Raw genomic sequence first — 23702 nt, 5'->3', positions numbered from 1 at the left:
TGTTGCGATAAAACCCCGTCTCCACGGAGGACCTCCCCCGGATCCCCCGACTTTTGGTGGGCCGAGACCAGGGACTAAATTAGGGACATGACCGCCGAGATCGCTCAGCCAAGGGCAACAACTCGGTGCGGAGTGGCAAGCCGAAGCAGCAGCAAAAGGCAGCAGTCGCTTCGGCAGTCGTATTAGGCCATTGTTCTGGGCTGGCTGCGCGCAGAGACTTGTTCAACCCGCACTGGTTGCTTCTCTAAGGCGGAGCAACAGATCTGTTTGTCCTAGCTTTCAACGAACATGACCTCGTTGTCGACGTTCAGCAGACTCCCAATTTCTGGTTTGGGACAGAGTCTGGCCATGGCTACACATGCAGGCAACGCGCGCAGAGCCATCCATGGGCTTCGAGTCAACGGCACGAGGATGATGGACACGCTGCATGCCACCTGTGAGTTTGGCAAGGCACACCCATGGGGAGAGTAAGTCTGTCATACACGCGCCGGTCATGACCAAGCTCAATTGCTCTTCTACATCTCTCTTGCACCAATACCTCACATGAACTAACACCGTCTCTTAATGATGGTACAGACACCCCACCGAGACCGGCATGGCGCGGCTCTCTCTCGACGACAACGACAAGAAAGTGAGAGAGTGGCTGATCCGCGAGACCAAAGCTCTGGGCTGCAGAGTCACCGTGGACCAGATGGGCAACATATTCGCGGTCCGGCCGCCGGGAGGAACGCACGCAGCACCCACAGCCACAGCGCCACCACCAGTCATGATGGGCTCACATCTCGACACCCAGCCGACGGGGGGCCGGTACGACGGGATCCTGGGCGTCATGGCGGCGCTCGAGGTGCTGCGGACGCTCAACGAGCACAAGGTCGAGACGAGAGGGCCCGTTGGGTTGGTGAACTGGACCAAGTGAGTTCCTCCAAGTCATGCGGTATGGTGTCAATTGTACCCAAAGATGCTATATCTTGAAAGACTGACTGACTCTGCGTTCTTCTCCCCATCAAAAAGCGAGGAGGGCGCGCGTTTCCCAATGATCACTGTAGCCTCGGGCGTCTGGGCTGGCACGATCCCGCTCGAGACGGCCTGGAACCTGGCCGAGGTGACGGCGGACAGCAAAGCGAGCACGACAGCAACGAAGACGACGATGAAGCGCGAGCTAGAGCGCATCGAATTCCTCGGGGACACGCCCGCGTCGCACACGGCGCAGCCCATGGCGGCACACTTTGAGCTGCACATCGAGCAGGGGCCCGTACTCGAGGACACGGGCCGCAAGGTGGGCGTCGTGACGGGCGCGCAGGCGCACAGCTGGTTCCGGGTCGCCGTGGCGGGGAGCGACAGCCACGCGGGGACGACGCCGCTGGCGCTGCGGCAGGACGCCATGCTCGCGGCGTGCAAGATGGTCGTGGCGGCCAACGCGGTGGCCAAGAAGCACGGGGGGCTCATCACGACGGGCATCCTGGCCGGGCTGCCGGGCAGCGTCAACACAATCCCGCACACGGTGATGTTTACGCTCGACGTCCGCCATGTCCGTGATCAGGTCGCGGCGGAGATGGTGGCCGACTGTCAGCGGCAGTTTGAGGAGATTGCCAGGGAGGATTCGGAGCGCGGCGTCAAGGTGTCGTGGACGACGCTGACGGAGAATGCGGCCGTTGTGTTTCACCCGGACTGCGTCAGGGCGGTAGAGGAGGCGGTCGAGGAAGTATGCTCCGCTCTGGCAGCCGAGTCGGGATCAGTTCCGGACCGAGAGGACGGCAGGCCATGGCAGCACATGACGAGTGGCGCGGGTCATGACTCTTGCAACACCAGCAAGGTCTGCCCGACGGCCATGATCTTCGCCCCGACAAGGAAAGGCCGGAGCCACACGCCAGACGAGTACTGCCCGCCCGAGGACTGCGTCACGGGAGCCCAGGTCTTGCTGGGGGCGGTACTCCGTTACGACGCGTCGCGCAAGGATGTCTCATGAAACCACCTGACCCCCCTCAGTCGCCGTTGTCCTCCTGAGCTTGTCTTGCTGATGCTAGTTCCTCAAAGAGCTTGAGGGCTGGGCTGTCCGCTCCTGCACCGTGGATGACGGATGGAATGCCCTTCCAGAAAGAGGCGTCCAGTCTCATAGCGGCCAGTCTAGCCAGCGGCCATGCTCTTGCTTGCATGCGCAGCGTGTCTCTCCACTCATCAAGTAGCTCCTTGTTCCGGATCGCTATATCGCCGGTGCCTGACTGAGCGAGGGTCAACAGCAGGAGAGTCGAGACATAGCATATCTGGAATCGAGTGTCTGGAAGAAATGAGGAACGGTCAGTGTTCAAAGGAGTCTCTGGCGCAAATCAATAATGCAGGGTAGACATACAATGTGGCCAGAATTGAGCAAAGTCTTTCGCCCCAAGTGACGACACAATCTCCTTGGCCACGGTCACGCAGACGGCGCAGTTCTCAAAGATGGTGGACACTGGCTCCAGGCTCTTCTCCTCTGCCGGCATGGCCTCGTTGGACAAGGGCCGGAGCAGGGCGCGCAGAATCATGATTTCCAGGGTCAGGTGCTGGAGGCGGAGAAATGCGCCGCTCCCAAAGTCGTCCTTCGTCGAGTCCGCGGCCTGTGTGGACAACAACGGGTGGTGGCTCTGACGCCAGGTCTCGATCCGCGTGCGAAGTGGCTGAGCGCGGGCCAGGAGCGTCGTGAGCACAACGGGTTCCGCGATGGCCCTTACAGAGTAGAACTCCCTGAGGATGTCGGCCGCGATGACTGCGAGCTCACTCTGCGCCAGACAAAGGGGGATCTGCTGCCTGGTGAATATACCGACCTCTGCACTCCCTGCCTCGCTTGTCTCAAAGTCTTCCTCGTGCAGTGGAGAGACGGACCAATTCGTGTCATTGATGTGGGAAGATCGGCCGCACACAAGCGCGTGCCACGTGTGCCCGACGTACATGAGCCACCATAACCTCCGCCGCAGCATCACCTCTTCTCGCGGAATCCGCCAGTCCTTTGGCTCGACGTTGACCCCAAGCGTTTCTGCTATGGCTACCGAAGTGCAAGACAAGGCCCAGTACTTGACAGGCTCGGCCACGACAAAGTTCTCGGGCGGCTTGTTGAGCAGCAGCAGGCACAGCTGGAGAAGGCTGAGATGTGTGAAGCAGCTTGACCTGTGGAAGCTGCGCTGCGCAATGTCCCAGAGTTCGTCGGTAGGTACGCCGCCGTAGCCGTTCGACACGCTGAGCTCGTCGTCGAGGAACGTGAACGGGGCGGCGAGGGCGAAGACGGCGCTCTGGATGCCTATCGAGACGGCCTGTCTATTGTCCTTTGATAGCATGTGTCGAAGATCTGATGGAGAGAGAACAGGGTAGCGGGGATGCACGAAGCGAGAATACCTAGAGAAGAATCAAAGTGGTCAGTTACAACGGGCAAAAAGTGGCAGCCACGGCACTCACAGCTTGATGAGCTTCTTGCCGAGCTGTACATCCACAATCTTGTGAAGCAGCGCCATGTCGGCGGCTTCTGTCCCCTCGCCCGATCGTGATAGCATTCTCTCGGTCGCCTTCAGGTCATCGCTCCAGATTGTCTCGTCGCACATCATGAATTGAACCGGGACGTTCGTGGCTGTCGTGTGCCCGGCGTGGCTCTCTGCATCGGCCTCCAGTGGTGGTGCGGGAAGCATTCTAGCCTTTCCTGTGACCCTGCGGAAGTCGAGTCGGAACATGTGGTAGTTGTCGAGGGCGTCATACTTGTAGTGTCTGAGGAGAAAAGGGTCCGACTCGCAAGAAAGGCCAATCAGCTGGTTCGAGTAGCCTCTCTTGGCCTCCAGCGAGTACTCTGTCGGCCACAGTGCCCTCTGTGAAGCGTCGCGACTGCTTGCTGGTGACCGAGCGACAGCGAGCGTATGGGGAGCCGCCCTATCGCAAGGCGAGGCGGAAGACGTACTCGGCACTGTATGTTGAGAGCTCGGACGTAGCTCGAACTGAGATGTCGGCATCAGCTCAGGCAGGCTTCCCAAGGAGACACCCATGTTGTAATCGCCCGTCATGTTGGTACCATCCGCCTCTGGGAAGGGCCCGCCAAGCAAGGGATGCGTCGTGGTCGGCCATTGTTCCAGAAGCGCAAGATCTCCGTTGAATCCGGACGGATCGAACACGTTGAAAGGCTGCGAGAGCTGCTCCTCGTGGAACGGCACGTTGTTGAATGGCGGCTGCTCCATGCGGTTCCCGCCTGAGCCCGGGCGTGGCTGTTCTCTGCGCCGGGCGGGACCGAGGACATAGCTGCACTGCCTGCTCAGCCTCCGGCAGAGCTCGCACACGGTCTCCTGGCTCTGGAGCTTGCACTGGATCTTGCGCGTGCGGCAGAGATCGCACGGTCGCTGTTTCTTGGACCGGTATCGGCGTCCGACTCGGTTGCTGGGCGTCGTTGTTGCGTCCATGGGGACGTGCTGGTGATCAGTCACTGCGCGTGCCGGGGATCGACGCAGGACTGGCACATTGCTCTGCTTTGCTGGCAACGATCCATGGACCGCTTGCTGTGTGTATGTAGGAAGCAAAGGACGACAACAATCCTGGACTACGCGGACCCGGAGCTTGCGAGCATGGCTGCCGGGATACTGTACCACCAAGACCCCCGTTCTCCACTCCGAGCTCGCACGCCGCCCAATAGCCCTATTGCTGGCGACAGTCCTTATCTCGTGTGGGGTTCACGCAGTCCCCGGAATCAAGATCCCGTCGGCCGCCCCTCTTTGACTCGAAGCCTGCCGCGGACCACAGTTGGGGTCAAGCTACGGGGGACAGAAGAACAGCATCGGATATTGGCACGACAATATGTGTGGCTTTAAATGGCCCTCTACAAGCACTTGCTCCTTTCTACTTCACGTCATCACCCTCTTTTCAGATAAACAACTTGCCCATAAGGTCAGTCTCAGCGACATGACACATAAGCTTGACGAAAATTGGAAAGTCAAGCTTGTTGTACATGAACCTTGTGCCGTCATGACTGCAGCCAGTACGGCCTCATTTGACGCGCTGCGCTGGTAACAGCACAAGTATCAATCCGGTCAAACTTCATAGCCACTGTTAGCACTGCCACATCCTTGGCCTTGCCCTCTTTCTCTAGTAGATCGCACTGCCAATCATAATCTTTGCAGAGCCGCCATCCCCAGTCTTGGGAGCGAACGCCAACTCGACCGCTTATCCATCTTGTTATATGTGATGAGCACGCAGGCTGTCATGACGCCGACACAAGCTAGCGCCAGAGCACACGCCCACCACGGCAGGCCGTCCATACCCTCGATGTTCATGCCAAAGATACCCGTCACCAGCGTGAGCGGCAGGTACACCGAGGCCAGCCACATGAGTTGCCGCGCGGCCTGGGCCTCCCTGAGGCTGTCCTCAGCGGCCACGACGCCCATCGTGGCGTTGAGCACGTTGAACGTCTCCATGAGGAATGCCATCAGCACCGGGCCGCCCGTGATGATCGCTCTGGGATCCTTCCGGGCCGATTCTAGCACATTTCTGGTGCGATACGAGCCGATACTGCCTACGTCGAAGCGTGTATCATAGCTAAGGTCAAACTTTGTGGCGTCTTTTTCAATGTCGTCAATGAGCGAGGCAAGATCTTGCCTCAGATGGTGGAGCCTCGTGTTGAGCTCGCGGCTTGGTCTGTTGACCACGTCATGAAACGCGATCCGCTCTGCATCCGACTTGATCAAGTGAAAATTGCGGCGCCATGTAGACGCTGCAATGAGAAAGAGCACAAATTCTTCAGACAGACACTCGTAATCGAATACCTCCAGCTGCTGCGGCTGAGAGCAAAAGTGCACCAGGCAGTTGAACCAGGAAAAGTGATTGTGATCCGGACCGATGAGCCGGGGCAGCACGAGGTCGAATGAAGACTCTTTCTGAGGCAGGATGAGTCTGGTCCGCAATCGGGAGGCCGATGGATTGTCATGGTGGATGGGTCCGTCAACCAAGAAAACCACCGCCGCAAACTGCACTATTAGCGCAGGACCAGCAGCAGCGCTGTGGTAGTAGTACAAATGACTGCCCCTTGTACTGAGAGCACCTACCTATATGGTCCTGTCCGGTAGAAACGGCGTAAGACATCCGGATGCAGACGCGCCCTTCGTCGGCGCTGTCGAGCTTGAACGGACGGTGCAACCGACTGGTCGGCCACATCTGGATAAGCCTTGGCAGCAGTCCCTCGTGATCAATTTCCAGCGCCCCGTCGACATGCCAGCAATGGAATGCTTCAGCTGTAGCCCATTCCCCAGGTTGAGCGGTCAGCTTCCTATACCTGGGATGAGTGGGGCCATTAGGGATTTGCGGAGAAGGTTCCCGTCCCATAAGGAAGTTCTGTCTCGGCCGTGAAGGCCTAACGTGATTGTTGTAGAAGCCGATCGGGAGGCCTGTCTTGCTCTCAAGGACCTCCATCCAAGCGCGGTCTGGATTCTCGATAACTATGGCGGATATGGCGGATATGGCGGATCTGCCCGGAAACCGCAGCAGTTCTTGAAGCTTCTTGCGGTCTTGTAGATTCCAAGGTGCCACCTCGGATTCCTTTATGATGACCCCTCGGGGGCCTGTATTGGCGAAGGCATTGGCGGCCGTGTGTCTATTGGGACTGACTGTGTGCTCGTGATGGTGATCCGCTCGCGTGCGTCGCTAACTTGTCGCGCCAGATATTGGTGTGGGACTATCGATAGAAGGCAGGTTGCTTGTCTATGCGAATGGAAAAGAGAGCACTTCGTGAGGGACACAAGAAGGGCATGGTGTTTTGCCGTTTATTGGCGACAAAGAGAAAACCGCAAGGCTGCGGTTGACATGCATGAAGGTGGGGCTGGCTGGGCGGAAATGCAGCTTCCAAGAAAGACAGGATCATCCTGAAGGAACCACCTAGGCGGTAGCAAGGCTGACAGCCAACATTCTCCGGAGCATAGGAATCGACGGGTTGACTTCCCCCGAAGGAGCAATCAAAAATAGGACGAGAATCAATGCGTTGACCGAGCATTTTATTTCATTTTATGTCATCCACAGATATGAGCGAACGACCACAACGACTCAACAAGTAGTCTTATCAACAAGCACGTCTCTAAATCACTTACCACTCCCAATCAATCGCTTGAAAATATCCCATCCCCTCCACAACCCACATGTTTTGTCTCTGAATGATCTAGCTAAGTCAAATGCCGTTGATTTAAGCTCTCCAATGGAGCATGGCCCGGCAGACTTAATCTCGAGGTCAATCAGTTTGCTGGGCTGGCTGCCACTGCTCAAGCGGCAGCATCAGGTAGGCACGAATAAGATAAGACAGGTTGTGCGGGACGCGGCATCCCGGCTGAGCCGTTCAATGTGCTCGAGAATATCGACACGTCAACGCCCCCGTGGCGCTTTGATTGTCGGTTAGTACCGAGCAAGGCGAAACCCAAGCCTACGGCGTCGTAGAATATGTGAAGAGGCCGGGATAATATTCCCCGCTGTGGATGTTCCCTTCTTCCTCCGGCTCATTGTGAGGAGCCACATCAGGGTCAGCAAGAGGAGAGTGAGACGAGTTGGGTTCTGCTGGATGTGGCATCCTGGCTTTGTCGATGTGCATGTTCGAGTGCTCGTCGACGCCCTGGAGCCTCTTCCTTGACTCTGCTTGCGCGGCCTCGCGCAAGGTCGCGCCCGCAGGGGCATTTCGCGAGGATTTGGCAGATCTCGGATTGGATGGGGATGTCAGTCCTCCTGCGTCACGGTGGACGAGGGGATCGTACAACCAGTCCGGGATGCTTTCATCTTCCGGCTCGTCGCGAGGAGCCACGTCCGGGCTGGGGTCAGATGATGAGGACGAGGACCCGGCAGGAGGGTGATGGGGAAGTGGGAAGGGCTCGAGGAGTGCATCCTTGTGTATGCGGGTTGCCCAATGGTCAGAGCATGGATCTTCGGAAGGGCGCCAGGGGATTCGTGGGCCCCGGAAAGCGACATCGGGACCAGGAGGGACCGACGGACTTCTGCCAACAGTGCCGAGGGTTCTGTCCGCACCCACATCGAGATCGAACCGCTTCGATGCCGGCAGGGCCTCACCCTCGTTCAAGGCGTTCCATGGGGCGTCGTCCAATCCTCTTGCTGCCGAGGCGCCGCGGGAGGCCACATTGGAGTCGGGCTCAGGTGATGAGTACGAGGACTCGGCAGAAGCGGAAGTCAGCCCTGCGATAGGGTCCGGGGGTGGATCAAAGTGTATGGGGCCTGCCGTGGGGTCGAGGAATGGATCTTCGGGCCAGTAGGGAAGTCGTGGGCTGCGGGAAGCAACATCGGGATCCGCAGGGGACGGAACGGTCCCTTCGGCAAAGTTGGGAAGCTTGACCACGACTTCGCCGAAGTCAAGCCGCTTTGATGGCTGGAAGTTATCGCCAGAGGGTGAAGCCACATTGTCGGGCAAGCTCGGGAACCCCGTGAGGTCGATGGCGAATTGGGGAAGGGGCAGAGCCTGCACGAGTGGCCTGGCGCCTGCGATGATGACAGCAATTGCAGGGAATGGTCTCATCGTGGTGTTTGGAGAAATCGGACTTGTCAAGATCTTGACCTGGACATGTTCGTGGCGGTTGGCCAAGGCCGGAATGCCTGGCAGCAGCTGTCTTATACGACCAGGCTCAGTCCTGATGGCTTTCCCTGCACTTCTCAAATGCTTCCATGCCGTGTTCTAGGGCTTCTTTGAATGCTTCAGTAGAACGGCCAGAACCAACAGTACTAGAGAAAAGATGGAGTATTGCCTTTTGGCATGTCTCAAAGCAGAACCCCTGATTGGCCAGCATGAGGGCGGTGGCAGCGCCAGCCACTTGCAGAAGCTTTCGATTTGACCGATGTTGGACCAAAATGACAACAGAGTCCAGGCAGCCAGGTCTGGTTGCCGGTGTAGAGTCTACCTGATTCGTCCGCCCACAGCAGAATTCAGCCACCGCCGTCGTCCGTGAGTGCCTGGAGCCCCGCGTGTTGCCTTCCGGACCTGCATCAGGGCCTCCCCGGTTAGGTCTCGTAACCTTAATTCGATCCTAGCCCGCCACATGGCAGGGCGAGACACTTGGACCAACTGGCGTCAGGAGGTGCCGTGTCGAACCGTGCTTGGCACTGCGGCCAGCCACGAAGACCAGCCCGGCCTAGACTGGACTGGCAGAAGGCTATTCCTGGAGGGTGACCACGTTCCCTCCAAGCGGCCAGTCCCCATTTCCGCCTTTTCCGGTGCTGACTGCTCCGCTGGCGTCGAAGCATGCTCCCCAGCTGACATAAGCCGCTCTTCTCTCGGGCTCCTCGGCTGCTTGCCCCAAGCTAGTGCCTCCAACTCTCGGTAAGTCGCGTCGAGCGATCTGCCGTGGTGACGTGGGGCATCTCCACGCCCCCGGCGTACCCCACGGGGATGGCAGCGAATCAGCTCGGGGGCCCGCGATAACACGCAAGCCCGGCATGCACGTTCGGCATCGGCGCCCGGCAAGCGAGCACGGCATGTCCCACGCTGTGAGCACGCGACTCCAGGTCCTTGATTCCCCCTGCTTAGCTAAGTGGCAACCACCACGGAACGCAATGATGTAAACCAGTCTGGCACAGATAAATGGGCGCCTGGGCAGCCCATTCTTGTGCGTTGTGGTGTGTTGGATGTCAGACGGTCCTGTTGCACTAGTTTTTTCCCCAAAAGAAAATAGACACGGAAAGAAAAGGAAGAAAAGATGGGTGCGCTCGACGATTCGTTGCTGCTGGGCTTTGTCGCTCAGCACTGGCTGCCACTCACAGCCGTCATTACCATCGCCTGGCTCGCGAGGAATTACTTCCGTAATGGGCTCAACAAGTATCCAGGTCCGGCTCTCGCGGCCGTGACAGACTGGTGGCGCTTCTGGGACGTCTACGGCCGTCGGTCAGAGGTCACGCACCAGAAACTCCACGCAAAGTATGGCGACGTCGTGCGGCTCGGGCCCAACAGTCTGTCCTTTGCCAACCCAGAGGCGCTCAAGACCATCTACGGGCTGAACAAGGGCATGATCAAGGTTGGTCTTTTACCGGCTCGGAACAGTTCTTGTCTCTCTGTCGGCAGAAAGTGCACGCCCGCTGACACACGAGACAATGACCACAGTCCGACTTCTACGTCGTCCAGCAGGCCGTCATGAACGGGCACTCGCTCGCCTCGCTCTTCAGCACCACCGACGAGGCCTTCCACGCGCGCTTCCGGCGCTGCGTCAACGCGGCGTTCTCCATGTCCGCGCTCGTCCAGTACGAGCCCTTTGTCGACAACACGACGCGGCTGTTCCTGTCGCAGACGGAGCGCCTGTTCGCGGACAGCCCGGAAGGGTGCGACTTCCCCCGCTGGCTGCAGTTCTACGCCTTTGACGTCATCGGCGAGATCACCTACGGCAAGCGTCACGGGTTCATCGAGAAGAACGAGGATATTGACGGGATCGTGGCGTACTTGTCCAAGCTGTTCTGCTATGTGGCGCCGGTAAGCATTCGCCGTCTCCCTTGTGTCCTCCCTTCCTCTCCCCCATTCCAGTATCATACTGGAATAACTTTTTCAGTGGAGTGCTGACAACCCGATCGAACAGATCGGCCAAATCCCCTGGCTCGACAAGCTCCTCCTCAAGAACCCTGTATATCTCAAGCTCGCGCAGTGGGGCGTCATCGACGCGACCTTCCCCGTGGCCCGCTTCGCCCGCGCGCGGATGAACGAGCGCCTGCACAACCCCAGCGACAACCTGGCCGAGAAGAACGCGCTGATCGAGACGACGCTCGAGGAAGGCACCGGCAAGGTCGGCTCGACGGACCTGCTGACCAAGTTCCTGGCCGCGCAGGAGAAGGCGCCCGACTTCATGAGCGACACGCTCGTCCAGACCATGGCCGTGTCCATGGCCTTTGCCGGGTCCGAGACCACCGCCATCTCCCTCGCCGCCGTCTTCTACTACCTCCTCCGGACCCCGCACGCCATGGCGAGGCTGCGCGCCGAGATTGACCAGTTCGCCCGCGACGGCGGGTTCTCGGACTGCCAGACCGGGCTGGTGACATGGCCCGAGGCGCAGAAGCTGCCTTACCTCGACGCCTGCGTCAAGGAGGCGTTCCGCATGCACCCGGCTGCCGGCTTGCCGCTGGAGCGCATCGTGCCCGTGCAGGGCATCGAGATTGACGGCGTGTTTGTGCCCGGCGGGACCATCGTCGGTGCCTCGGCGTGGGTGATTCACCGCCGTCCCGAGATCTTTGGCGCCGACGCCGATGTGTACCGGCCGGAGCGGTGGCTGGTGGACGAGACGGGCGCGCGCACGAGGGAGAGCGAGGAGAAGCGGATCAAGGAGATGAACGGGCTCATGTTCCAGTTCGGCATGGGCAGCCGGACGTGTATTGGCAAGAACATCAGCCTGCTCGAGATTTACAAGCTCGTGCCGAGTCTGCTGCGGAGGTTCGAGGTGAGTTCTCTGCGTTGTCTTTCCTTCCTGTCTCGTGCGTTGTGAGTTTTTGATGGGTTGGAAGATGCTGACAGTATTATGTGGCTCTCGTGCAGATTGAGTTCAAGGACCCGCGGGTCGAGTGGGAGCTCATCAACGCCTGGTTCATCAAGCAGCAGAACTTTGACGTCAAGTTCCATCGCAGGGAGCTGGTTGGGCCGGCGAGTGGTTAGGGGACCCTCACGGCGAGGTGACAAAGTTGTGTGCATAGTATGGATAGCGTTTGCTTTTAAGGGTCAAAATACAAGACAGTCGTCCAGTGTCCATGGTACATCGAGCGCAACGAGCATGTTTTGAGGCATTGATAAACGACGTCGGGCTCTTGTGGCTGTTGCCGACTGGCAACTTGTCTATCAGAGGGATAATCGTCACCCTCAGGGGCGGACCTCGACTTGAAATTACACGGTATTCATTTTAAAAGTGAATCCGTTGTGCAACGGCGCTTACCCCACTCCCCAGAGCCTCCGTGCCACCGTAGAAATCTGTTAGCTTGCAAACCACACACAAGATCAAGTCTGATATTTGCTGTCTCCAACCACACAGCCCGATCCGTCACGAGAGCAAAAAGCAACCATCCGCCGTCCTCCCTGGAGCAAAAGAGAGAGTCCCGAAGGCGGTTCGAACGCCTGACCTTGCCCGCTGTCCGGCGTTAGCCTCTTTTGGAAAGCTGGTGGGAGTTTCTGTCGCGATTTTGCTGTGGAAATAGACATGGTGAGAAGGAGCGATGGTGTTGAGGGTCAAGAGTTGAGGCAGGTGGGTTTAAATTCAGGGACAGTACGTGCAATACTGTTTGTGCACACTAATGACACTGTCCGGCTGACCCGCCCCACTTGTGCACCCGATGTCCATGGATGCAGCCACAAGCCAGAGGACCAGCCACGGGTGCGGCGCAGCCTGGCCTTGTTGCCATCACACCTGACATATTACAGGCGCATGCTGAAGACTAACATTGCAATAGTGAGCAAGGGCGATTGACTGAACCACACGGAATGCCTTGCAGGACATGGGGCAGTGTGAACGGCGCTGATGGATGGATGTAGGTCGCAGCCGAGTTGGGGTACAGCCGCCTGGCCGGCAGCCGCACGTCTGACCAACACGGGCGCATGGACTTGGCATCACTGGTCTGCGCGTCCTGAAATTGACCACACCCGATGCTGGGACCAGCATGATCGCGCTTCGGCTCTGCTCCTTGTCGTGTACTGCATGCACCTCAACTAGGACTGGCGGGGTGCAGTTGCGCACCAGGTGCCCTTCACCTGAGGCAGCGACAGTGCGTATGACGTAAGCGCACATGGCTCATGCACTATACCCTGCACCACTCCGCCCAATCGCCACAAACAGCCACCTGCACAGATGCATGTGCAGCCCCTCCCCAAGCCCAATTTGGTCACGGCTAGAGCAGGGGCAAATAGTGTGTGCACCAACGGGCGTGTTCGCAGCGGCAACCTTTGGGTGTTTGTGAGTGGTCGGAGTGGCGAGGCATCGCGCAGTGCTTGTGGCTGCATTGCGTGCATCACACGCAAGGATGAAAGGGTGCCCGCGCCGACACATGTCTTGGCAATGGCCATGTGCGAGATTCATGACGCTGTCATTGGCGATGCGAAGAAGAAACATCCCTCATCAAGATGAGCGAGCGTCAACTCAACTGTCCACGGGCGCACAATGCCAGACGGGAGGGTTGGCGGTATCTGAGGCCCCCGGGAGGCGGGCGCGCACACTTGGGTCAGCGACAGTGCGAAGACTCCACCCGCACATACTTGCAGGCAATGTGCGTAACGCGTGATGCACTGTATCAGGGACTCGACAACGGCTCAAGCACAGCACGCTTGAACATGTCTCGTCCTTCCATGCTCACTCTATACGAGGCGAAGAGCCAGCAGCAATACAACGTTAGTCCCAGAATAAGCGCTGATATCTGCTCTCCGACACGAGCATGTCATGCTCCCGTGCCCGCGGGTTAGGCCCGTTAGGGTTTGGTTAGGATGTTAGGGTTTGGTTAGCCGGTTAGGGTTTGGTGAGGATAAGGGTCAGGAATATGTTCCTGAGTTTCGAGAGATGCAGGTTAGGGTGGTTAGGGTTGGCAGTCCGTCTCTTGGGAACCCAGTGCAGGCCGGTAGAGACCTGGCCGAGCGGTGCAACTGAAGAAACATGTCTGGGTTCTGGGACAGCCCGGGGTTCCAACGCTTGAGTCGTCGTCGGCCTGTTTCGACAAAGAGTTTCTTCTCTGAAGCTCATCTCAGCAAGTCCCTGCGACAGGAGGGGCGAAAGACAGTCTTGCTGTGGCTGCAAAACCTATCCAGCCCAACCCCCATTTCCGCACCTGCGCAACGTTGATCGATATGCTGCTGCCTTGACCCTGTGCATGCCCGCTTCTCGGGCATCCATCCCCTCGTTGCTTGCTTATTGCCATTGGTTGCATGCAGCCTGTGCCACCGTCTTCACAGTGCAAGCCTGGCGGCCTGGCGGTGCCTGCCTGAGGTATCTTGATCACCACAGCAACTGCCTTGCCACAGCCCCAACAAGCGAGGGGCACAACTTCGTGCCATTTTGTCGCTCTCACCCCGCGCGAGAAAATCTCTGGAGCACACCATCCACGGGCGCAGACACCCATCACCCACGGCGTCGTCCATTTCCCACGCGCACCGGGCTCGAGCCCTCCACGTCCTCCTCCTCAGGCGTCTCCTCCTCCTCCTCGGGCGTCCCCTAGCCCTGCGAACACGATCAGCCCGACCGACGAATCGACCGACCGACCTGCCCCTCCATCCTTCCCTCACATCGAGTGCCGTACACCTTCATTCATCCCCTCCGACAATAGTCTGTCGCCATGGCCGACAGCACCGGAGGAGCCACGGCTCTCGCCCCCAAGGTGGGCGATGTCAAGCGCCGCTCTTTGTGGGAGCAGATCAACAAGATCAACGTTATGGACAGCAGTGCCATCTTCGAAAGCCTAGAGGCCCTCAAACAAGCACATGAAGACGCGAGAGGATTTCGTTGGAAGGCAAAGAAGACCCAGGCGTAAGTCACTCGAGGACGCCGTACCAGCGACCAGGCTGCAGAGCTCCCACATGCTAACTGCCACCCAGTGAGGAGGATCGCATCCGCGCTCAGTACAAGGGCTGGCTTCAGGCATACCATCTCATCCCCAAGGACGACAGCGACGAGCTTATCGGGCTGGCCGAGAAGGATGTCGATGCCCTCATGTTCCCTGAGAACACCGACTCGCTGCAGCGCTTGCTGCGCATGTTCCTGGCCTGGGTCGCAGAGTTCGGCGAAGGCAGAGAACTGAACAAGCGGATCAGCTTCAAGGCATACGTCAAGTATCGCGCGGCACTCATGTTCTGGACCTACCGAACTCGCACCATGCACAACTTCAAGCCCGAGCTGCCTCGCAGCACCCTCTGGAACAACCTCACGGAGATCATGCAGTACTCTGCCAAGCGCTTTGGCCTCGAGCTCTCCGGCAAAATCAATGTCACCCACCTCGGCCTCGCAGAGCTGCGTCGACTGCTCGACTGGGACCTCATCAACACGCCCTGCATCGAGGTGGCTGAGGGTCACCAGCCCGCCTGGTGCATCGGTCGTACCTGCGCGGTTCGCCCAGGCAGCATCGGCATTCAGCCGGGTGCCGAAGAACTTGATTGCCTTACCTTCGGCGATTTCGAGTTCTCGCGCGGTCGCGAACCCGGTCACTTCACCTGCACCATCACGTTCCGCATCCTCAAGACGAACCGTGAAGACATCCAGGGAGCCCTCCAAAAGCCTGTCCAGGCACGCACCATCAAATGCGTGGTTCGCACGCCCAAGGTCGCTGGCAACCTCGTCTTTTCAATCATCCATCGGGTCCTTGTCATAGCTCTCCGTCGCAATGCCCTGGACGGCATCTCCACCATCCAGGAGCTCCTCCATGGCGACAAGCAACACATCGTCTTCAAGCCAGAGTGCCTCAACCTGCCCCTCGTCCGTGCCTCGGCGCCTCGTGGGCTCGGCGTCAGTGAGAAGCCAGCCCTGGCAACCAGTCTCACCGAGTATCTACAGCGCCGCGGGAAGGCAGTCGGCTTTCAGGAGAGGATTACCTTCTACTCGCTTCGCCGTCGCACTGCGACCGACGTCACTCGCAAGGTCGGCCCCGACACGGCAAAACGCCTGCTCAACCATGACCCGGACTCCGTCACCCTGCAACTGTTCTACGTCGACCTCGAGGCGACTACGGACCTCACAGCTCTCACGCTCGATGAGCAAGTCGAGGATGGAGGCCATTCCAAAGACTTGGTGGCCGAGAATCACCCTCTGGCCCTCAACGCGCTCAGTGCTGACAGCCTGCAGCGGGTGCATGGCGCTGCGCTCAATTCCATGATGTCCAAGATCATGCAGAACGACCCTCCACGTGTGCGCAACGAGCGTGAGCAGAAGAATTACCGTCGCCGCGTTCGCCAAGCTGCTCTGAATGCCCTCCTGTCTGAGGAGAGTCAGAAGCTGGGCGCTACTATGACCAAGATGGACTACCAGCAGCGCGTAGATGAGCTGGACAAGTCCAAGACGATGGACAAGGTCTTTGAGCTAGCTGTCAAGGCTCTCCGGGAGCAACACGCTGCCGCGGCGTCGACGGAAGAGGAAGAGGAAGAACAGCCCCATGACACCATCGACCCTGAGACCGGCTTCTACAAGATGGACGACCAGGATGTTGCCCTTATGGTTGAAGATGATCTCGAGGACCAGGTCGACCCGCAGTCCACCGAGCCAGTGTTCCGCACTCTTGACGATGAAGTCGAGGCTGGCGATGACACTGATTTCAACGACCTCGCCACCAATATTCCCTACGTGCATAGCGTCGAGGTGTTCATGGACATCCTGATGAACAACACCATGAGCCAGTACGAGAACATGAAGCACAACCCCATTCCTTGCCCATTGTGCCAGGAAGACGAGACCATTGATGATGGCCTCAAGGTAAGGCATCGCCTCATCCCCATGCAAGTGTCCACGTAGCGTACATTAACGTCAGAGCAGGGCAAACTTTACAACAGAAAGGACATACTCGACGGTCACATGCATAGCATCACCCATTCGCGACTCGGACGCTGGAAGCGCGAGGCTCTGCAGAAGGCCGCCTCGCACCCCGAAGGTCGTGTCACTTGCCCTCTCTGCGAAGCAGTTGGCCTTACCCGCACGTACGAAAAGATAAACCTGCTTGTCCGCCACGTGCGCTACGATACCGTCAATGCGCAGCATGAAGACCTCAAGGTGCAGGGCGGCTGGTACGACAACGACTTTGTCCGAGAGATGTCAGACTTGACCAGGCACAAGGCCGAGCGGCGCCAGCAAAAGAAGCGCCGCGATTCAATCACTGCCGCGGGTCACAGATACTCGAGCGACGTGGCACTGAGCGCTGGCATCCCTGTGGAGAACCGCCCGAGTCTCGTCCGCGGTGGTCCGCACGAGTACAAGCAGCCTGCGAATACATTCATGACCAGTGTCATGGATATCCCCATGCCTTCTGTGCCGTTGCGCCAGCAGCGTAATCTCTTCCTTGGCCCCATTGGCGAAGCCGAGCCAATCGAGCCAGCTCTGCAGAGCTTGGTAAGCATTCGACTCTCGTGGGTAGCAAGTGTCCGTCCATGACTAATTCCATCCCCAGCTTTTCTTCAGCCCGAGAACGGCGCCTTCAGGCCCTCCCAAGTCTTACCCCGAGGCCGCCCCCCAAGAGGAGGTTGAACCAGAGTTTGAGCACGATGCCGGCGCTGAGGACGGTGGCGTATCGGAGGACGAAGAGGAGTGATCTGGCCATGGCAAGAGCTGTACCTCGGGACGCGTTGTTGCTCAGTGCGTGATCTGGCTTGGTCATTAGACCAGTTTGGGACTTGAAAGTTCATTGAGGCTCCGGAAGGATTGACATTTGGTGGGGTGTGGGATTGAGCGTATGGCAAATAAATGCACGGCAGGCTGACGGATGCGCATGGTGTCGCCCTTGGTGTCTCAATGCTTGAGTTTCCAGACACGGGCAGGCACTCTCACAAGTGGCACGATCAAAGTTGCAAACAAATTTGTAGAGACACACAACTATCCTGTAGAGCACAACAAGACATCATTAAAGAAAGTCCTAAATTCAAACCATCATCCGACCGTGTTTGGTATGTGCCTGACGGGAGCCGGCATTGGATCCTGGTTGATTGTTTGCTATCGCCACTGTCCCGGGTTGACCAGTGCCACAACCTGTCACCAAACCACGCTTGCTCACATCCTCTGTACCTGCCGTGCATGCGCCTGAACTCATCTACATGACCCTCGCTCGATGCGTGTCCTTGGATGGATGCTTTCCCTGCCCTCCCGCCTCTAGGGTGCGACTTTGCCCAGTCATCAGGTGTCCTGGCTGCAGTCACAGACCGAGCCAGGCCGAGCCAGGCCGGGCAGGCCTCGAGGATCCCAAGTGCTTGACTGGCATGCCTTTGCTGCCTGACGGACTTTTGATGCCTGGCCACCCTTAAGCGAGGCGGCTCTCTTTGCTCGCACAGAGCTGGGCTGTCAACAATTCGACAAGCAGCAAATTTCAACGGGAGCGGCGCGCGCCAAGTCACGTCCAGGCCTTGGGCACAACAACACAACCCAGGAGTCCCACCACAGGCACACCTTCTCCCACTTCACACCCCAAGACCACCCACCACCATCAGACAATCGCAGCCTCGTCAAGATGGAGCGCGAGGAGCAAGTCGAAGACCTCGTCAACGTCCAGCCCGAGGGTGCTCAGCAGCAGCCCGGCGGAGGCCAGGCCCACAACGCTGCTCCAGCCGAGCAATCGACGACGGCGGCCAAGAAGCCTGTCGCCAAGAAGGCCAACAAGTCCCGCAAGGGCAAGGAGCCCGCCACGGCTCGCTCTTCTGCCGACGGTGGCCCCGATGGCGAGGATCCCGGTGAGCAGGAAGGCGAAGGAGACGGCGGTGACAACGGTGACGATGGCGAGTACGGAGAAGAAGAGAACCACGATGGCCTCGCCGAGGAGGAGCTGCCCGTCAATCCGTGAGTACACACACGCACACACACATACACACCCTGACCATGCCCTGCCTTGCCTCCCACCTCTTGCTCATGGGCTCTGCTGACGTGCCGCTGCGCTCGTCAGGAACGTGGACGTGCTCCAGAGCGTGCAGTGGATGCACCTTGCCGACGACAGCATTGCCTCGCCGGTCCAGACCGCGATCCTCTTCAACCTCATGGCCATTGCACGCATGCTCACGCTCATCATCAAGCTGCTCTACGAGATCCGCGACAACCCTACCCGGTCTCGCCCTGGCAGCCGTCGCGGCAGCGTCAGCAAGAAAGCCTCCGGTAAGAACTGGATACACCTGTCACACCTCCATTACTGCATCATCACAAAAGGGCCGATCTGACATGAAGCGGATCAACAGACGCCAAATCCCCGAGCCGCACCACCAACGCCGGCGCGTCGGCCGCCGTGACTGACGACAACGTCCTCAACGCCATCGCAGCCTTTGCCGAGGGCGGCCCGTTCTGGGACGCCGTCAAGCCTCTGTACGACGCCTGGGTTGCCGACGGTCACAAGAGCTACGTCACTCGCGCCAAACACGTGGCCCCTGTCGCCAAGGACTTCTTCAAGCACGTTGAGGAGACGTTCGCCGACGACCACGAGCAGGAGGCTCTGCTGGACACTCTCAAGCACCTGAACCTGGACCTGCGCACTACGCAATACCTCGAGCTCGGCAAGCGCTACAGGGCCGACGACAAGGCCAAGAAGGAAGCTGTCAAGAAGGCCAGGGAGGCGGCGGAGGCGGAGGAGGTTGAGGACGAGCCTGCTGCCAGCGCCGCTGGTCCTTCGAAGCGTATGACGCGCAGAATGGCCCGGCAGGTTTCCAAGAGCTCGGATGTTGGCCCTGAAGCTTCTCAGCAATCGGTTGCCAACCGCGCCAGACGCGCGGGTCAGGATCTGAGATTCCGCGAGGAGGACGATGCTCTCGTTGTTGAGGGCGACGAGGAGGGCGACGCGCTTGTCATCCGGGACGATGAGGAGGAGGATGACTACTAGATCCTGGGCAAAGACTGGAAGGCAGCGCCTTGGGTTCTGGGCATGAGAATGACAATGCTGACTTGGCTCCCCTGCTTCACGGATAGAGCACCCAAACAATTGGCTCCATCGCAGCATTAGGGGTGGCAACGGCATTGTGTTGGCCATGTAGGATAATCGTGCAACTAAGCAGCGCAGTGCAGCAAGTGCGGTGCAGCTCAAGTAGCTTGCCCATCTTTGTATTTATGTTTGAGTAATGAAAACCATCCATCTGATTGTCTTGTGGTCTTGCAGTCTGCTCAGCATACGTGCTTGAGATGACGAAGTGAAGTTGTCCGCGATGCACAAATCACAAGCAAATGCCCCAACACTGGCTGTAGGGGAAAGGGGCTTGTATTTCGAGAAAATTTAGCTGTTATTACTGCGGAACGGAGATGCCGCCTTTTGGGAGGGTAACTGGCAGCTTGCCAGAGTGGGATGGCAGGTGTAATTACACCATCAAAAAGGCATACACACCTTCTTGCATAATCCTGGAATGGCAAAAGCAATCTCCCCCACCGTGACGAGACAGGTAAGACGACGCGACAGGCAAAAATAGAGCCCAGACTGCGAGTCGAACGCAGGACCTTAGGATGAATTGCATATTCGTTTGAAACTGCAATCCCACGCTCTACCACTGAGCTACCGAGGCTTTTTGATGATGCGGTGCTGCGTATTGCCGGCTATGTGGTCCTCCAACAAGCGTGCAAGGTTTGCTGCAGCACAAGCTGGACACAACCCCGCCGCCTCAACTCAAGCTCACAGAATGCCGAATTAATATCCTATATTGAATTGCTTGTCCGTGTGGAACTGCAATCCCACGCTCTACCACTGAGCTACCGAGACTTGTTATTGGTGACACTCGGTCGAAATGCAGCTATAGATGGACTCTCCGCTTCGAACACAAGGTGTTGCGACTGTTAGTCACCCTGTCCAGTTGTCATGTTGCTTGCTTCGGTAATTCTGCCCGGCTTCGAGAAGTCTCTGCCCAGCTTCATCGTAGACAGACCGTGGAATTGGTCTTGCCCGGAGTACAGCCTAAACTGCTAAACATGTGAAAATGTGAAGATCGCTTGATATTCATGGGCGAGTGCTTGGGCGTTCGCTGCAAATGACGTTTCACTTCAGGGTTTACTGCGTAGTGTGCGTTGTGGGATCTCAGTCACGCCTCAACCATGAACGGGGTGTTGGGCCCGCCCAATTGTAGTTCCAGGCCGGGTCTTTGTCAGCAACGCCGGAAGCTCGTGAAGAGCCACAGCTCAGCTTGACCCTTGTGCCTCCAGCTGCACCCATGCTACATGACTGGAAGAGGAGTGGTGGGTAGGGCTACGAGGGGCAGGGACACCCAAGACAGCAATTTCGCAATCCGATCCTGCTGGGACCCACCAGCCGTCAGGGGCGGCTTTGCTCGCTCGCTCGCGCGGTGCCGGTGTTCCGCAGCGAGGGTCCTTGTCCCAATGGGTGGTCCCCTTGTAAGGCCAAGAGAGATCCAAACTCGGCTCCCCCCCCCCATTCGTATCTGCGCGCCGTTGTGCGCCAGCGCGGAAGCGATGCTACCCGGTGATAGGACGACAATGGCTCGGCCCCCCTGCCAAGCGCGTCAAATCTCACAAACGGGGCCGGCCTGGGGTGGTGATGCCCTGGCAGTGGGCTTTCTTAGCTGTAGATACGGGCCAAACTGTGCCTGGAAAAGCACGAGGATCGCATGCAACGCTCCGGCCCGGGAAAGCTGACAAGGGCATGCGTACGTACCCCTGGGAACAATGGCCCTTCTCTCGTCCGATGACAATGTTATTATCATGGGCGATCTCCACACGCCGCCTGTGCATTCCTCGCCTTACTCTCTCCCTTGGAATTCCACTCGTTCACCCGCAACGCGCGCCGCTCGCTTTCTCTCCTCGCCTCGCTCCGCCCTTGATTGCTGAGCGCCACGTGCCATTCTCTCCCGTCGGCTGCACGCGCGCCAGCCATGCCATGCCAAGGCGCGACGACGATTACCCACGTACGAGCCCACGTTTCGACTTGGTGAACGACCACCCGCTCCGTTGCCGACGCTAGCAACCCGGACTAGTGATCCGAACTAGCAGCAATACGATCTCAGGGCCCCGTCACATTATCTCTCGCGCCCGCCGCCGCGTCAGCCATTCCGACGGCTAATAAAACTCCTCCAGGCGCCCACGACCGTTGCCCGCCCCGGTCTGCGTACGCCACCTGTAGGATCCCCCCAAGCGAGCCACACGGGATCGACAGACATCTTGGCACAACACACGGCGAGGCAAAGCGTCATCCCTTGCCTTGCCTCGCGTTCCCTCGCGCACACCACGGGCGAATTTCGCACAAATGAAGACAAGGCAGTGGCTCTCGCCGGGGCTGCTGCCGCTGCTGGCGTCGCTGCTGCTATCGCTACCAACATCCGCCGCCGCGGACCCCGTCATCGAGGATGGACTGTTCGACGTCCAGCCGTCACCCGAACTGCTCTTTGCACGCGCAGATGCCACCGCCGCACCATCGACAGGGACCACCGGCACCGGCGGCAGCAGCATAGCCGAAAGGGCGCTCGACGGGACCGTGTGGACGTACACGGCCGCGCAGCCGGGCGTCGCGGTCAAGCCGGGCACCGAGCTGCGCATCCTGCCCGTGGGGGACTCCATCACCGCGGGTCAGTCGAGCGACACCACCGCGCAGGGGGACTGGAACGGGTACAGGAAGTGGATGCGGGATATGCTGTCTGGTGAGTCAGGAGTGTTTTCTTTGCGCTGATTTGGGATCCCCCGGGGGGGGGGTGGGCGGTGTCGTTTTGAGGCACGCAGGTGATGGGAAACGGCTGGCGTGGGATGGAAAGTAAAGCGCCGAGTTGCTGACAGTGTACGCACAGAGGACAAGGTTGTCTTTGCGGGCACCGTAAAGTATGGTTCCATGACAGATGGATGGACAGTGAGTCTTCTTTTCTTCTGGTTTTTCACTTGCGCCCGGCCACCCTAAGACTGACCACGTTCACGAAAAAGAGCGCCTGGCCAGGACGGACGATCGAGTATGTCGGCAACAGGACGGGCCCGGCCCTCGCCCAGCGACCCAACATCATCCTCCTACACCTCGGCATAAACGACATGAGCTACCGGCCCGAGGTGTCGCTCGAGGGCAACGACCCGGTCAAGGCGGGGGATCGGCTCGGCGCGCTCATCGACAAGATGACCGCGGCCTGCCCGGACGCCGTGGTTCTCGTCGGCGTCATCACGCCCACCTGCAAGCCACAAAATGTTGAGCGGGTCAAGCAGTACGAGGCTCTGATCCCGGGCGTCGTGGCGCAGAGGCAGAAGTCGGGCAAGAAGGTCGTGGCTGTGGATCTGACCAGCTTCCCGCTGAGCTTCCTCAAGGACTGCACTCATCCCGATAACCAGGGGTATCAGCTGCTCGGCAGGTACTGGTATGACTTCATCACGCAGATCCCAAAGGACTGGATTGGGAAGCCGGTCGGGCCACCGCCAGACAGGGGGGACGGCAGTAACCCGGATGCTGGTGGCGCTAGTGATACTGGTGGCAGCGGCCAAGCTAGTGGGACTGGCGATGCTGGAGCCGGAAGTGGAAGTGGAAGTGGCACTGGTGGGAGCACAAGCAGTACAGACGGGAGTGGAAGTGAAACAGCTGGGAGCGGCAGTGCAACAGATGAGAGTGGAAGTGGAACACCTGGGAGCGGCAGTGCAACAGATGAGAGTGGAAGTGGAACACTTGGGAGCGGCAGTGCAACAGATGAGAGTGGAAGTGCCGGCGGAACCAGCACCGGCAGCCCTGCGCACAGCAACACCAGCAGCAACCCGACCGATCCTCCGAAGAATGTCGCCTCAAGGCCCCAAGCCACGCAGGGCGGACTGCGTTGGGTCTATGCCGTGGCGGTGGTCGCGTCATTATTCTCCGCATCCTTGCGGTAATTTGATTTCTTCTGTTGTTGCGTTCCTTTCCTGTACATCCTTTTCCAGCATTCCTCGTACCACGAAAGGCGTTATGCACGGGGACAGTCCTTTCCGAAGACTTATTCGCTGAAGGGGGCAGAGTTCGTCAGGTGTACGGAGCTTCTGCGGATGTAACTCCTAATGTGAAGCATACGAGCCACAACGACGACTGGACGTGTTGGAAGGTGGAGACTGTGACGAATCTTGCTTCACCACAGCGAACCGACGTCCCGCCCATGGGTGACCTGCATTCGTGGCAGGAGCCAGATGACA

The 23702-nt window shown here is 58.8% G+C and overlaps 8 protein-coding genes and 1 non-coding gene across 9 annotated transcripts; 5 read left to right on the top strand and 4 right to left on the bottom strand.

Moving 5' to 3' along the window:
• Positions 1 to 390: 390 nt before the first annotated feature.
• Positions 391 to 2186, top strand: B0I36DRAFT_274496 (putative hydantoin utilization protein C). The gene is made up of 3 exons (XM_046151355.1): positions 391 to 467; positions 577 to 912; positions 1012 to 2186. Exons 1-3 carry the CDS (start codon positions 412 to 414, stop codon positions 1964 to 1966), a joined length of 1347 nt encoding a protein of 448 aa, XP_046008397.1. The 5' UTR covers positions 391 to 411; the 3' UTR covers positions 1967 to 2186.
• On the bottom strand, positions 1983 to 4406 carry B0I36DRAFT_250687 (uncharacterized protein; the record flags this gene model as incomplete). The annotated part of the gene is made up of 3 exons (XM_046150561.1): positions 1983 to 2275; positions 2348 to 3363; positions 3424 to 4406. 3 exons carry the CDS (start codon positions 4404 to 4406, stop codon positions 1983 to 1985), a joined length of 2292 nt encoding a protein of 763 aa, XP_046008396.1.
• Positions 4407 to 5085: 679 nt separating this feature from the next.
• On the bottom strand, positions 5086 to 6150 carry B0I36DRAFT_366753 (uncharacterized protein; the record flags this gene model as incomplete). The annotated part of the gene is made up of 3 exons (XM_046159351.1): positions 5086 to 5162; positions 5261 to 5968; positions 6042 to 6150. The coding sequence occupies 3 exons, from the start codon at positions 6148 to 6150 to the stop codon at positions 5086 to 5088; spliced, it is 894 nt and encodes a 297-aa protein (XP_046008395.1).
• Positions 6151 to 6973: 823 nt separating this feature from the next.
• Positions 6974 to 8641, bottom strand: B0I36DRAFT_416619 (uncharacterized protein; the record flags this gene model as incomplete). The annotated part of the gene is made up of 1 exon (XM_046162079.1): positions 6974 to 8641. A coding segment is annotated over one exon (1239 nt), but the record flags the coding sequence as incomplete, so codon positions are not given.
• An 892-nt stretch (positions 8642 to 9533) lies between these two features.
• B0I36DRAFT_295557 (pisatin demethylase) lies at positions 9534 to 11689 on the top strand. Its single transcript, XM_046151861.1, has 4 exons — positions 9534 to 9986; positions 10073 to 10435; positions 10539 to 11390; positions 11486 to 11689. Exons 1-4 carry the CDS (start codon positions 9672 to 9674, stop codon positions 11600 to 11602), a joined length of 1647 nt encoding a protein of 548 aa, XP_046008393.1. The 5' UTR covers positions 9534 to 9671; the 3' UTR covers positions 11603 to 11689.
• A 2564-nt stretch (positions 11690 to 14253) lies between these two features.
• On the top strand, positions 14254 to 17483 carry B0I36DRAFT_387286 (uncharacterized protein; the record flags this gene model as incomplete). Its single annotated transcript, XM_046161159.1, has 4 exons — positions 14254 to 14444; positions 14513 to 16376; positions 16437 to 17006; positions 17065 to 17483. 4 exons carry the CDS (start codon positions 14254 to 14256, stop codon positions 17203 to 17205), a joined length of 2766 nt encoding a protein of 921 aa, XP_046008392.1. The 3' UTR covers positions 17206 to 17483.
• Positions 17484 to 18114: 631 nt separating this feature from the next.
• On the top strand, positions 18115 to 19525 carry B0I36DRAFT_434435 (uncharacterized protein; the record flags this gene model as incomplete). Its single annotated transcript, XM_046162705.1, has 3 exons — positions 18115 to 18440; positions 18595 to 18749; positions 18830 to 19525. The coding sequence occupies 3 exons, from the start codon at positions 18115 to 18117 to the stop codon at positions 19462 to 19464; spliced, it is 1116 nt and encodes a 371-aa protein (XP_046008391.1). The 3' UTR covers positions 19465 to 19525.
• Positions 19526 to 20041: 516 nt separating this feature from the next.
• On the bottom strand, positions 20042 to 20134 carry B0I36DRAFT_t145. The gene has a single exon. It is a non-coding gene; the product is annotated as a tRNA-Cys (tRNA).
• A 1547-nt stretch (positions 20135 to 21681) lies between these two features.
• Positions 21682 to 23537, top strand: B0I36DRAFT_164630 (SGNH hydrolase-type esterase domain-containing protein). The gene is made up of 3 exons (XM_046148708.1): positions 21682 to 22213; positions 22358 to 22416; positions 22488 to 23537. Exons 1-3 carry the CDS (start codon positions 21823 to 21825, stop codon positions 23406 to 23408), a joined length of 1371 nt encoding a protein of 456 aa, XP_046008390.1. The 5' UTR covers positions 21682 to 21822; the 3' UTR covers positions 23409 to 23537.
• Positions 23538 to 23702: the final 165 nt, after the last annotated feature.

This window comes from Microdochium trichocladiopsis (assembly GCF_020744255.1).
Source record: "Microdochium trichocladiopsis strain MPI-CAGE-CH-0230 chromosome Unknown B0I36scaffold_9, whole genome shotgun sequence".
NCBI lineage: Eukaryota > Fungi > Ascomycota > Sordariomycetes > Xylariales > Microdochiaceae > Microdochium > Microdochium trichocladiopsis.
Note: the sequence above shows the minus strand (reverse complement) of the source record. Positions and strands in the feature narration are given on the sequence as shown.

Coding starts and splice junctions, on each gene's coding strand:
- B0I36DRAFT_274496 (XM_046151355.1), top strand. CDS start 412: ATGATGGACACGCTGCATGCCACCTGTGAGTTTGGCAAGGCACACCCA. Junction 468..576: donor AAGGCACACCCATGGGGAGA/GTAAGTCTGTCA, acceptor ATGATGGTACAG/ACACCCCACCGAGACCGGCA. Junction 913..1,011: donor GGGTTGGTGAACTGGACCAA/GTGAGTTCCTCC, acceptor CCCATCAAAAAG/CGAGGAGGGCGCGCGTTTCC.
- B0I36DRAFT_295557 (XM_046151861.1), top strand. CDS start 9,672: ATGGGTGCGCTCGACGATTCGTTGCTGCTGGGCTTTGTCGCTCAGCAC. Junction 9,987..10,072: donor TGAACAAGGGCATGATCAAG/GTTGGTCTTTTA, acceptor CAATGACCACAG/TCCGACTTCTACGTCGTCCA. Junction 10,436..10,538: donor TGTTCTGCTATGTGGCGCCG/GTAAGCATTCGC, acceptor CCGATCGAACAG/ATCGGCCAAATCCCCTGGCT.
- B0I36DRAFT_164630 (XM_046148708.1), top strand. CDS start 21,823: ATGAAGACAAGGCAGTGGCTCTCGCCGGGGCTGCTGCCGCTGCTGGCG. Junction 22,214..22,357: donor GATGCGGGATATGCTGTCTG/GTGAGTCAGGAG, acceptor GTGTACGCACAG/AGGACAAGGTTGTCTTTGCG. Junction 22,417..22,487: donor CCATGACAGATGGATGGACA/GTGAGTCTTCTT, acceptor TTCACGAAAAAG/AGCGCCTGGCCAGGACGGAC.